Consider the following 14604-nt stretch of genomic DNA (forward strand, 5'->3'; position numbering starts at 1 on the left):
AAATTTTCCATTTTCTCTCTGCTCTTTGTTTATTCATTTGCTTTGTCTTTCTCCTCATGCGTAGACGTTACGCCCTCTTCCCTTCAATAACAAAATATTATTCTCCGTTTCATAAATGTTTCGTCCCACATCCATGTAATTATAAGAGATAATTAGGTATAAATTTAATTCGCTTTGTGTATTGTAGTGTGGCGCAATATCACGAGCGCCATAATGACATCATTCTTGTGGTACGTACGGTTATGCTTTATTAAGCCCTATTAGCTCCGTTAGTGAGTGACCCACACGCACTTTGATAACTGCACATGTTTCGATTTACCCCTTCACTGTTCCACGATGTGTGGATGCATGGACTCATTAGCCCTGACTAATTTATTTCGGTTCACAGATCACAAAAATGGCCCGAGTGGTATCGCTTACACGACAACATAAGTTTCAAGTGCTGGCTGGATCCACTGGGTTTCTCCTACCCGCTCTCCTCATAGGTAAGTAAATCTTATTAGTGAAATTAATTTTTCATACATTTCATGTATCAAATCTAGAACAAATTTATAAACAAATATTACTGGCTTTCTTCTATAAAGGTTAAAATAAATTTAAAATTGATTCTCATGGTTACTTTATTTACTTAACTTACAAATGGCTTTTAAGGAACCCGGAGATTCATTGCCGCCCTCACATAAGCCCGCTATTGGTACCTATTCTGTGCAAGATAAATCCAGCTTCTATCATCATATCCTACCTCATACAAATCCATTTTAATATTTTCCTCCCATGTACGTCTCGGCCTCCCCAAAAGTCTTTTTCCCTCCAGCCTCCCAACTAACACTCTATATGCATTTCTGGATTCGCCCATACCTGCTACATTCCTGGCCCATCTCAAACGTCTGGATTTAATATGCCTAATTATGTCAGGTGAAGAATACAATGCGTGCAGTTCTGCGTTGTGTAACTCTCTCCATTCTCCTGTAACTTCATCTTTCTTAGCCCCAAATATTTCCCAGAAAACATATGACAATATTTCTGTTAAAAATGGGTGAAATGTGACTGGGTTAAATCACATAGAACGAAAAAAAATCGGGTTTAATTACTCAGGGCGAAACATTGTTGGGTGAAAAAAAAACATTGGATGAAAACACTGGGCGAAATGTCTTTGAGTGTAATAAATTGGGCGAAACGTTGTTGGGTGAAAAAAATATTGGATGAAAACAACACTGGGCCAAATGTATTTGAGTGTAATAAATTGGGCAAAACGTTGTTGGGTGAAAAAACATTGGATGAAAACAACACTGGGCGAAATGTCTTTGAGTGTAATAAATTGGGGTAACGTTGTTGGGTGAAAAATCATTGGACGAAAACAACACTGGGCGAAATGTTTTTGAGAGTAATAAATTAGGCGAAACGTTGTTGGGTGAAAAAAACATTGGATGAAAACAACACTGGGCCAGATGTCTTTGAGTGTAATACATTGGGCGAAACGTTGTTGGGTGAAAAAACATTGGATGAAAGAACACTGGGCGAAATGTCTTTGAGTGTAATGAACTGGGCGAAACGTTGTTGGGTGAAAAAAACATTGGATGAAAACAACACTGGGCCAAATGTCTTTGAATGTAATGAACTGGGCGAAACGTTGTTGGGTGAAAAAAAAAACATTGGATGAAAAAACACTGGGCCAAATGTCTTTGAGTGTAATGAACTGGGCGAAACGTTGTTGGGTGAAAAAAAACATTGGATGAAAACAACACTGGGCCAAATGTCTTTGAGTGTAATAAATTGGGCGAAACGTTGTTGGATGAAAAACATAGGATGAAAACAACACTGGGCGAAATGTCTTTGAGTGTAATAAATTGGGCGAAACGTTGTTGGGTGAAAAAACATTGGATGGAAACAACACTGGGCGAAATGTCTCTGAGTGTAATAAACTGGGCGAAACGTTGTTGGGTGAAAAAAACATTGGATGAAAACAACACTGGGCGAAATTTCTTTGAGTGTAATAAATTAGGCGAAACGTTGTTGGGTGAAAAATCATTGGATGAAAACAACACTGGGCGAAATGTTTTTGAGTGTAATAAATTAGGCGATACGTTGTTGGGTGAAAAAAACATTGGATGAAAACAACACTGGGAAAAATGTCTTTGAGTGTAATAAATTGGGTAAAACGTTGCTGGGTGAAAAAAAGCATTGGATGAAAACGACACTGGGCGAAATGTCTTTTAGCGTAATAAATTGGGCGAAACGTATGGGAACGCCGCATACATAACATTTAGTATCAACTGAATTTGCTAGCAATTCTTCTAGAATCCCCTAATTATTTTCAGGGTTTCGTGGAACACAGTTTGTGAATTCTCGTCAGAATAGTGCAGTGCATTAAATGCAATGCACAAGGCTGCTTCCTGGGCCAGAATGGATTCCTTCCTCGCCATTACAACCATTTCGTGCAAGTGTGCTAGTTACACGGACCTGCCTTACACTGAACAAACAAGCAAACACATACAAGCCGTGATACATGGAACACGGGACTGGGCCGCCTCATACATCCATTGTTAACACATCCTGGCAGTCTCTGAGGTGTTGTCACAGTTTGCACTATGATAACAATACGCGATTGTTTCTAGGGGAGTAGGTAATTCCATGGACTCATAGCATTACATTATTTAGAACACGGTTCCAAAGCTTCATTTATATTACAAAATATCATTACTCATTTATTCGTGTGTGGGAAAAGCTACATTTACGATGGTAAAATAATATCCATATCCTGCAGCCCAGGAGCAGGAGGAGGAGTGTTGGCTGCTGATCCTGAGTTGAATTCGTGCTTAGGTTCGATATCCGCCAAGGACACTAGGTATTTAGAAGACTGCTCCGAGTGGTTATAAATAAGAAAATATTTTAAATATTTGCATTTCCGTTACGATTAAAGGTTATTAAATTAAGCTTTTCCACATTATAAAGCAATACAAATACTGGGCTACTACAAAGGCTTTACCCGATTCCATAGCCTTGTATTATGAAAAGTATGAGATATACATTATTGAAAGTTATACCAATAAAAAGAGAAACCCATCAAGTTTTTGGTCCATCAACTGCTACAAGTGCTCGATGTGACCTCCTCGCGTCACGCGACAAACATCCACTCGGTAGTCTAACTCCTACCACACCCTTTGGAGCATATCACGATCAACTCTAGCCACTGCCGCTCGGATCCGGTTTTTAAGTTCTTCAAGATTAACTGACAAAGGAGGTACATACACTTGATCTTTGACAAACCCCCATCGAAAAAAATCACAGGGAGTCAGATCTGGCGACCGAGGAGGCCAACGGAGAACACACCGATCGTTGTTAGAAGCCCGTCCACACCAACGTTGTGGTAGATGCTCATTAAGATACTCACGCACTTCCAGATGGAAATGTGGTGGAGCCCCATCTTGTTGAAATAAAAACCCTGGTTTATCTTCATGTAACTGAGGCATCAACCACATCAACGGGCTTCTAACAACGATCGGTGTGTTCTCCGTTGGCCTCCTCGGTCGCCAGATCTGACTCCCTGTGATTTTTTTCGATGGGGGTTTGTCAAAGATCAAGTGTATGTACCTCCTTTGTCAGTTAATCTTGAAGAACTTAATAACCGGATCCGAGCGGCAGTGGCTAGAGTTGATCGTGATATGCTCCAAAGGGTGTGGCAGGAGTTAGACTACCGAGTGGATGTTTGTCGAGGAGAGGTCAATTCGAGCACTTGTAGCAGTTGATGGACCAAAAACTTGATGGGTTTCTCTTTTTATTGGTATAACTTTCAATAATGTATGTCTCACTATTTTCATAATACAAAGCTATGGAATCGGGTAAAGCCTTTGTAGTAGCCCTGTATATTTAATACATATAGACCTAGTATGCAATCACTTTTCCCCAGGTTGCCTTTTGAAACAAAATCTGAGACTGCATATTGGTTTTTTGCCACCATTTAGGTACACTTCTCTCAGATACTGTTTTATAATAATAATAATAATAATAATAATAATAATAATAATAATAATAATAATAATTTAAGCTGGCAGAGTTAAGGGCATAAGGCCTTCTCTTCCACTCAAACAGCAAAAAGAGTATATACAAATACATGAACTTACAAAGAATTCAACAATTTGATTAAGTGAGAGTTACATGTATACAAGAGTTATTTACGAATTAAACAACAAAATACTATGAACTATTAATTAAACACTGAGATAAACTGTGTAGCAGAATTAAGCTAAAATACGTAGAATGTTAATATATTTCAAATAATATTAGATAATAGAAAGAGATTATTATGAGACAATTTTGAAAATACAGCACAATCAGGATGATGTCTAAAAGAAAGGAGTAACAATGTAGTCAGTGATAGTTTAAATCAGTATGATTGGAGTGAAATGCTAATAAGGTTATCTTTTAAGCTATTCTTAAAGGTGTTTATTGTCTTGCAGCCCCTAATACTTTGTGACAAGGAATTCCATTGACGCGAGGTGGATACTGTAAAAGATGATGAATAACAAGATGTTCTATGAAGAGGTATACTTAGCGTTCCACAGATAAGTGATCTGGTATTTACGTCGTGGTTAGAGTATAGATAAGAGAAGCGAGACGAAAGGTAATTTGATGTTGAAGTGTGCAGAATTCGAAAGAGTAAAGACAAAGAGTGTAAAGTTCTGCGTTCTTTAAGTCGGAGCCACGAAAGACTTGCGAAGGACGGTGATATGTGATCGTATCGTCGGATGTTGCACACGTATCTGACGCACATATTCTGAGCTCGCTGTAACTTGACTGACAGATCAGAACTTAGGTCACTTAACAAAAGTCACAATAATCGAAGTGCGGCATTACTAGGCTTTGTACTAGGGTAAGTTTTAGTTGCTGAGGCAAGAAGTTTCTCAAGCGACTCAAACAGTGAATGGAGGAACAGATTTTTTTGTCGTTTTTTGGCTGTCAAATTCTTAAATTTTGTGGTATACAACATTTCTGACAATTTCCATCAACAATTTGATCAAATATACACTTCAAAAATGTCTCGTTCATAAATCGTTAAAAAAAATAGTAATTTTAAAATAGAAAACTACAATATAATGAATTCAACGGTCTACTAAATAATAGAGAAATATTATCACAAATCCATATTAACGCTAGAACATCACATTTAATAAATCGTAAATTATTGTTGTATTATAAAAAAACAAACATTTCAGCACATAAAAATTCACCAGTGTTAAAAATGTGTTCAAATTTCAATGAAATGTGTAAAACATGGGATCTAGATTTCAGCATTTCTTACATGAAATATAAACATTTTCTTATTAATATACTGAAGGTAGTTGATTTTAAATAATATTGCTATCTATTTGTTACTCTGTAATTTTCCATTTATAGCTATATTTTACATTTTTGGCTATGATATCTATACTTACCTATTTTTCATTTATTTTTATTTTGTATTTTTCAGTTGTATCTATATCTGTGTCTTTTATTTAGGTAGTATCTATTTGTCTGTTTTTTTTTAATTTATCATTTTTAATTTGTATTTACACTTGTAGGCCTATCTTGCATTTGTATCTGTTTTATCTCTTTTTTTCATGTTATATGCAATTTTATGTTTTAAGCAATTATCTTTACTGTCTATTGTAATTGGAGCTTTGCCCTGTTATATAAACAAACAAACAAACAAACAAAAAAATAATTGTAATTGTAAATTGCGTAATTCAACCTTAACCATATACATTTCATTTAGGCATTTAAAAAGTTACTTCCAAATTCGTGCAAAAAAATATAATTCAGCCACTGAATAAATATTTGTTTCATAAATAAACTTGTGAAAAAAGATTATAGCGTACTATATGCATTAAATGTTTGTATTTTAGCGAAGTTTAATTTAATTATCTACAGTAGTATCACAAATACAAAGCTTTAGAATATTTTGTACGTTATAAGCACTCCAAACAGTCCTTTAACAACCCAGTGTCCTTAAAGGTCACTACTACGGAGTTTTCGACCAAAATGGCAGACATAAACGAGGGTCGAGGCGTGTATATGATATCCCAAAAATAAAATAATACCTGTTACCTTTCGTAATAAAATAATGACGAAACTAAGACGTAGCTGTATAGCTGTTGTATTGTTATGCATGACGTCCTATAGTGATTATTAGTCAGGAATTTATACACGACTTATGAACGAGCTATTCACTCTACAGGGTGTTTCCGAGGTGTTGTTACAAACTTTCAGGGATGATGGCGAAGGGCACATGTATCAATTTGAGATAAGGAACCCTGATCCGGAAATGACCGAGTAGAAAGTTACAAGCAAAAATAGTTGTGTGGAAATGAAATAATTTTATTCCTCTGTACACCTTATTTATGTGCATTTATCTGTACATCTCACACATACTCTATTCATCTGACGTTATTTACGTTGTCTACTTACAGTAGTCCATTCGGTGCGCTGTCTGAGGGATGGGGACAGGAAACTACACTAAAGCAATGCAGATAGCGTAATGTGTAACGGACATGGTCGGTCCTGATATGCACGTCTGTAGACAGCAGTGTATGTGTACAAGTTGCAGTGTCCAGTCGATCAGTCCTAGTGAAATGGAGGAGTACACGTGAGCGGAATAAGCAGATCTGATTTTCGAATACGGATGAGCCAATGGGAACTGTAGACAAGCTCACAGATTGTATCGACAAGTACCCACGTAGGAGACATCCGGCCCATACCATCTTTCCACGACTGTTCCAAAGGTTAAGGGAAGGAGGGCACGTGGTGCCAAATTACAATTCCATTTCCACTCAACTATTTTTGCTTATAACTTTCGACTCAGTCATTTCCGGACCATGGTTCGTTATCTCAAATTGATACATGTGCCCTTCGCCATCAACCCTGAAAGTTTGTAACACCACCTCGGAAATACCCTGTATAAGACATTTAAACGTCTATAGCCTATAAGAGTTTTTATTAGTAAGACCGAAGATGATTCAAACGCAGGATCTCCCTACTCTTTCTGCATCTATGCGATGTGTACACGAAGGTTTTCACTTCACTATACTCTTACAAGTGTAATCATAAACAATGGTTACTTGAATTTAAAGAGGAAATTGCAATATTTTACAGTATCTTTTAGTGCATGTGAATGGCATTCCTTTCTGATTTGTGTCTGTTAAATAGGGATAGTAGTGTCAAATTGTTTGTTGATGACATGCCATTTCTTGAACATCTGCTTCATTCTTGGATTATAACTGGAGAAGTATTGAGTCTGCTTTCAGTTTGTTTAAATGAAAATGTCGGACCCATCTGTGATTTTAATTCATTGTACACAATAGAATTTAGAATTTATTTAGCTGACATTCCATTTCAATCACATTCGTCTTACGTAAGCGATTGCATCATACTGCGACAGAATTTCTCAGAAATCCTGCGTAGTACAAAACGATTTATATTTCGCGGTTCCATCGCGGAGAAAGGGAGACATTTTTCTCTCTTCTCTAAAACTGAGATAGCTTTCATACCAAATACGCAACAAGCAACCAGCAAAATGCGATATCCCTGATTTCGGTCTGTTTACACTGTAATAGGTGGAGACTCTCACAGTGGAGAAACGTGATATCCCCTTTGCAAAGAGGTTGCCGTCTTTGAGCGATACGTGTTGCCGGCGATAGAGCATGCATATCGAAAAGCGATATATTATATTGCTCAATCAGAGCAACACTTCTTCTAGTGGCGTTGACCTGTGAAAAGTTAGAACTTCAGACTACGAAAACATGTTACAAGAATCGACAAATGTCTCACGATCCTACCAACAATTTCAAATATTAAATGATATGGAATTGGTAGAAAACTACCTATGTATTTCTGAAACATGCGGTCGGGACTATCGGACAAGTTGCTAAAGAGGAAGATAAAGCACCTTATTAACCTTGTGAAAACAGAAAACTTTGAAAAGCATAAGAAATGAAGCAAATAAATACACTCAGGGACAAAAAAACCGGACACTTTAATATTTGCTGGTATTTTGCAAAACATTATCTTGTCATACAATATTATGGTAGCCACCTGTTGTTATGGAGACGTGTATACATTTTTGATTGTTTTTTGTTTTATAAACAAGCCATTACAACCAAATATTCCAATTTTGCTTTCGGAGTCTCAGCTATAACAATTTTGTCTCATCCATTTTGTGCTTCATTATCGTTATCATTCGTTATTTCTTTATTTTTACATTTTCTGAGTTTAAGTGGGGTTGTAACATTTGTCTTAAAACAAGATGCGACCTGAAGATGTGGCTCGAGCTGTAGCCCTTTACGATGATGGACGCAGTGTACGTTACATTGTAAATGTTATGAATATGGCCAGAAGCACAACCCATGATGCCATAAAACGGTATAGAGAAACCCTAGAATATACCAGAAGACCAAGTTCGGGTCGTCCAAGAGCTACAAATTCAAATGAAGACAGGTATATGGTGTTGAGAGTTCTTAGGGAGCGCAAGCTGCCAGCTACTAGTGTAGCCCAGAAATTTGTTAACATGCATGGACGCCCAATTTCGGCCAAAACAGTTAGAAGGAGGTTGAAAGCAAGTGGACAGATATGAAGTAGACCTGCAACTGGTCCCAGACTTCTCAGGATGCATCGAGTTGAACGACTGCGTTTTGCAAATGATCACAGGGATTCGAGAAATGGACAGTGGAGCTCTGTTCTGTTCACCGATGAGTCCCGTTTCAATCTGTGCTCACCTGATGGACGTGAAAGAGTTTGGAGAAGGAGGGGAGAACGATTTTCACAGTGTCGCATTTCCGAAAATGTGCCGTATGGAGGTGGTGGAGTGATGGTTTGGGCAGGAGTGTGTACGGTTGCTCGTACAGAGTTGGTTTTTGTTGAAAATGGAAGACTAACAGCTGATAGGTATATAAATGAATGTTTGGCTGATCATGTTGTGCCATTTGGCCAATTTGTAGGCGATAATTTTGTTTTAATGCATGATAATGCACGGCCGCATATTGTCCATGCGGTCGGAGATTATCTCCAAGAAGTGGGAATCATGTTCTTCCATGGCCAGCAAGGAGTCCAGACATGAACCCAATTGAACACGTGTGGGACATGCTGGGACGGCGTGTTAAGAATAGACGACCGAGACCAGAATCGTTACAAGAGTTGAGGCGAGCACTTGGCGAAGAATGGGAACTTATTCCTCAGGAAGACATTGCTAACCAAATTGAGAGCATGCCAAGACGTATGGATGCAGTTATTCAAGCCAGAGGGGGTAATACCCGTTACTAAAAGGCACCATAAAATGAAAAAAACAGTTAGACCAAACGATGCCATAGTTATACGCCCTTTGTAATTTTTTGTAAATTTTTTCATCAGAGATTTTTTTTTTTCAAATGTTGTCGTATAAGGTGCTAATTGAAACATTATTTTGTTTAAATGGGTTTTGTTTCATTTTGAAAAAATTGGCAATAACATACAAGCAAATATAGAAGTGTCCGGGTTTTTTTGTCCCCGAGTGTATTATTGATTATCTAAATAATTACAGAAAGGCTTCTACACCGCGATAAAGACACATCCAATCTCAATTCCGATCTTGATTCTTTAAAAGTTTACTACCAGACCTAGCAAAACTGAATAATAAAAAAGGCTCAGATTATCACCCCAGAGGTTTGCAAGAAACTTTTCTCTTCAATGAAACGAAGATGTGAGGAGGTTATTAAAGCCAAAGTATATATTACAAGATATTAATTTTGTGTAATAGTTGGCAATTAAGACTTCCAAAAGTACAAAATGATTAGATGTACGATCAGAAAAGTTGCATAAAATGTGCATACATTTCTTTGATTTTGTACTTTTATTTATACTGATTTGAAAATTTTTATGATGCTCATTTTATATTCTGAAAAAGAGATATTACTTTTTTAATATTTTAATTTAACACATTAAAATAAATAAATTATATTTTCGTCAACAAAACTGTCTATTTTTAATAACAATATTACTGTACGAACAAGATTGTTACACACTGTATGACTAAGCTCTACTAGTCATGAAAAGTCCAATAAATTTTTTTAACTCAAACACAACCCAGCACACTCATGCGCCTGCATATGGAGATGGTAGTCACGATGCAAATAACTACTCTCTTTCCAGCTAAAGATTGAAGTAAATGTAAATAAATGCACGTGGCTTAATGGTTCCTGATTGGCTATTGGACGTACAACGCCTCCAAACTCATACTTGTCATCTTCTTCCTCATATTAAAATAGTTCCTTCTAAAGTAATAAAATGTATGATATACATGGAATACAAGTGAATTAAACATGCTTATAAGAACACTTTCTTACGATTTAAACAACATGTTTATATTAGTAGTTTCAGACATTGGGTGTTAAATCATTGTAACGTGTATTATGGCAACGCGCATGCGTAATAGGCATTAAATCCCTCCCAAGGTGACTTGCAGCTTAACAGAGCACATCAGCACGGCTGGTATAACACAGTGCGAGATTCAGTGTTGTCAACCTCAAATAAATTTCTGTAGAATTAAAGAAATTCTCCACTCTTCAAAGAATAACATTTAATCACGAATCTACAGAAAATTAAAATCCACTATTCCCAGTAGAGAAATAATAAATATTAACCCTCTGTGAGCATTTCACGAGTTAGTTCAATGAATGTGTTGAAATGTCTGCAATATATCAGACGGTGGCTGCCCAGCGTGCTCACTTGCTGAAAATAATGCGCCCTGGTGGCTGCTTTGGTAGCTAGCTTGCGAGTGCGGAGTAATACATTTCGGTTTTGTTTACGTCTACTTCAATCTTTAGTTGGAAATAGTTTATGTTCATAACTATGCTATTTCGAGAATGATGAGCAAGACTCGAAGCGCACGAGAATTTTACGAGACGAGACGAGACTCGAAAGACAAATGCAACGAACACAGCGAGCGAGAGCGGCTGTTAGATTTGTTCATCTCAAGTGCACACTGATTCAACAACGAACAGCGAAATGATTCCTTATAACAGAAAGTACAATACGTGTAAACATATTTTCAAGAATATAAAAAATAATGTAACCATTTTAAGAAACGAAACAGTTTCTGTTACATTGGTTGATACACTTAAAAATTATATGCTCTCTTTCGTGTTATTAAAGGAGTAAGTGTGAATTTGTGGAAAACAGTCGTACTGCAAACAGCGAGTATTACACCAGCTTGCCGAGAAAGGAATAAAAAGCAGGCGTTACTGCGAAGATATCATGGAATGCAAGGAAATAGTCCTTCTTAAGCATAAAGCTCGTTCTCACTCTCCCATACCACCGCAGATTTCACAAGATAATCAGACTGGGAGATTCTGCCACATCCCACTTATGGCCCAGATCTCGTTCCATCAGAGATCACATTGGACCCATGAGGAACGCTCTCAGAGGAATCAAATTATCAAGTGAAAACAAAAGGGAAAGTTGGGTTATGACTTCGGGATAATAATTTATTCTTTGCAAGTATTAAAAAGAAAAATTGTAGAGGGATGAGAGTAACGTATACTCTTAGGAAGAATATAATAAAACTCGACTAAAGTGACAGGTTTTTAGAATACACAGTGTCCTAAAATGATTTACCCGATTTAACGATTCTTTATCTCTGTAACTATTAACAATGCAGAACGCAATAAGTGCCAATAGGCAGGTAACCTTTCCAAGTTTTGTTTGATACTTTACAAGTTCTCGATATTATGGTTAAACGGCAAACATATAAGCTATATTCCAATTTCCCCAACACTCTGAGCTACGTGTCAGAATTTATCGTCTTCACCGCAGCTGTGATACAACGCCGTAGCTCCTGCAGGTTATTGGTGAAAGGAGGTACGTAAACATTGTCCTTTATGTATCTCCACAGGAAAAAATCACGGGAGATTAGGTCAGGTTAGTACGGAGGCCACCTCATCAAATTTTGATCTTCATTAGTGCAACGTTGAGGGGGCTACTTGTAGAGGTAGGCTACTCATGAACATGATGTTAGAAGTGAGATAGTGCACCATCTTGCTGAAAAATAAACTCGTCTTCCTTTTTCTGCAGTCACAACAGAACGATGAGCTGAGAAATTTGGGACACAAAAAGCTCTCTGATGTTTCGATTGCGCCAATTTCCAAGAAAAAACATATAATAAAAAATTACAAACAAAACTGGATAATAATTAATAATAACAGATGTATTCTGTAAAACAATAATCTTTACGTAAAAACTGGATAAGCATAATATATATTAAGAATGAATCGCAACAAAAAGTTTGGGAAGATCTTAAGAAGTCTATCTTACGTTATCATATTGTGTGACGAAACGGCACAAAATTCTTTAATGATGATGATGATGATGATTATGATGCAATGATAATGTTGGAGAACTTAAAATTAGTTTGCTCTGAACTTGTTTTAAATTAACAATTCACTGGGATTTTATAAATATACACAAGTATTTTATTTGACGTCTTTTAAAAATAATCATATTCTAAGCTATTCAGGAGTAATCGCTTCAAATTATAGGTCACATAAGCGACAAATCTTATCTAGAACACTTCCATGACACATTATACAGAGTGTTACATTTATCTTTACCACTCTAAATAACTTTGTATGCAAGCACCAAATGAAAAATTGTTTCATACAAAAGGTATACAACTGAAAAGGGGGAAGTAATACTGATGGGGAGACAACCTTGTAGCGTTAGTTATTGACGACATACGAGTATTAACTGTGGGTTTTTAAGTGGCACTATGTATTTGCTATATAATATTGCAATTAAGCTCGTCAAGACCTTTCCAAAAATCTATCACAGTGAGCCATTCTGATAAACAGAACGTTATTGATGCCTTGATGGCATGGTTCTTGTGCGTAGAATGAAGTGGTTAGACTTTAAGATGGTGTAAACAATATGTAGTACTTTTCAAATGATACTCAGAGTCGCTTAACCCATCATACGTAGCTTTGGTTTTATTCTGAATGAGTGGTCTGTGCTACATTTGGTTTCACCAGTTTACTGTAACCCAAAAGCTACGTGCAATGGGTTACGCGACCCTGGATATCTGCAATGCAGGCCTACTACGTATTGTTTACACCAACTTGAAGTCAAACCACTTCATACTATGCACAGGATCCGTGCCGTCAAACATCAATAACGTTCCGTTTATTAACGTTCTCTTTATCAGAATGGCCCACTGTGATACATTTTTGAAAAGGTCTTGACGAGGTTAATTGAAATACTGAACAATAAATACATAGTGTCATTTAAAGAAACAATGTTAGTACTCTTATCTCATTAATAAATAACACTACAAGGTTACCGCTCCATCAGTATTATTTCCCCCTTTCAGTTGTACACCTTTTGTATGAAACAGTTTTTCATTTGGTTCTTGCGTGCAAAGTTATTTAGGATGGTCAAGATCATGGATGGGCAACGCGTGCTCCCAAAGTGCTAAAAAAAACCTTGAAAGAGAGAAAGGCAGATGGAGTCAGCCGCAGCAGTTACAAGTTGTTTGTAGTTTCGCTGCAAAAGCCACGGTGCGCTATGGCGGCTCAGGCAGGTGGTCGTGATATCTATTCCATGGTTTGAATTTGAGAATGACGCTTGGTACAATAATTATAGTAATTTTAGACAGACTATACCCGAACACATTACAAAATTATATTATTTTTTAGCTTTGTAAATTAATATAGTATTGGAAACACAAACTCAATACAACCTTTTCAAGATACAACAGATATAGCTGCAACACTTATTTATTATTACACTATTTGTTAATATTTCTTATTATATGCCTTATTTGAAACGTAGAACGCTATAATTTACAAGTCTTTATACATTAAATATTATTCCTCTGTTCTCATAAAGGTAATAGTCTGTATTCGCAAACAATAACAAATTCAAGGAAATATTTTTTTACATGTCATGGCAGATGAAATAAACTTACTTCTGAGCTCTTTCTTTACTTTGAGAACTTTTACACTTCTTTCTTGTATTAAACTCTGCCTCAAGTACATACAGTAAATATGACAGCACAGAGTATATTTGGAAATTCTACTTAGGCAACATTACGAACAGTTCGATTCTTGATTTTGCTGGAATCTGAGTGGCGTGCTGTTCTGTAGAGTTATTAATTCAAGCTATAAATTTTCAGGATTTTCTATCGGCGTAAGCCAAAAAGATTTCAGAAAAATTTCGATTCCTTGTTAATTGTCACTGTCTCTCCAAACTTAACAGTGAGTTCTTGAAATAGGGTCTTATATTTCATAAGAAGATTTTCTTATTACTCTTCAAGATAGTTTATAGTCAAAGAAAATGAAGTTGTCAATGTTCTACGTGATACTACCACATTTCAAATTTATCCATAAATGTTCTTAACTAGTCGATTATATGTCGTGCAATTCTGTAACTCGCACGCACAACGTGCTAATGATATTTGATATCAGTCTCACCTTGTTGATATCTCATTTTTACCTTTAGCTGTTCTAAAGCAGATGCAGACAGTATTTCTTTACAAAAACCTTCACTGTTTATTTGTAACATAAAATGTCATGCGTAAGAAAGTGTAATAGAATACAAGCTTTACCT

General features: G+C 36.5%; 1 protein-coding gene across 1 annotated transcript in view; it reads left to right on the forward strand.

Moving 5' to 3' along the window:
- The window catches only part of LOC138697709 (4-hydroxy-2-oxoglutarate aldolase, mitochondrial-like), a 259461-nt gene that overhangs the window by 133946 nt on the left and 110911 nt on the right, over positions 1–14604 (forward strand). The window contains exon 5 of the mRNA XM_069823188.1: positions 389–485. Coding sequence (XP_069679289.1) covers positions 389–485 — 97 coding nt within the window. The remainder of the gene's footprint in view (positions 1–388; positions 486–14604) is intronic.

The sequence above is a fragment of the Periplaneta americana genome, chromosome 4, assembly GCF_040183065.1.
Source record: "Periplaneta americana isolate PAMFEO1 chromosome 4, P.americana_PAMFEO1_priV1, whole genome shotgun sequence".
NCBI classification, from domain to species: Eukaryota; Metazoa; Arthropoda; class Insecta; order Blattodea; family Blattidae; genus Periplaneta; species Periplaneta americana.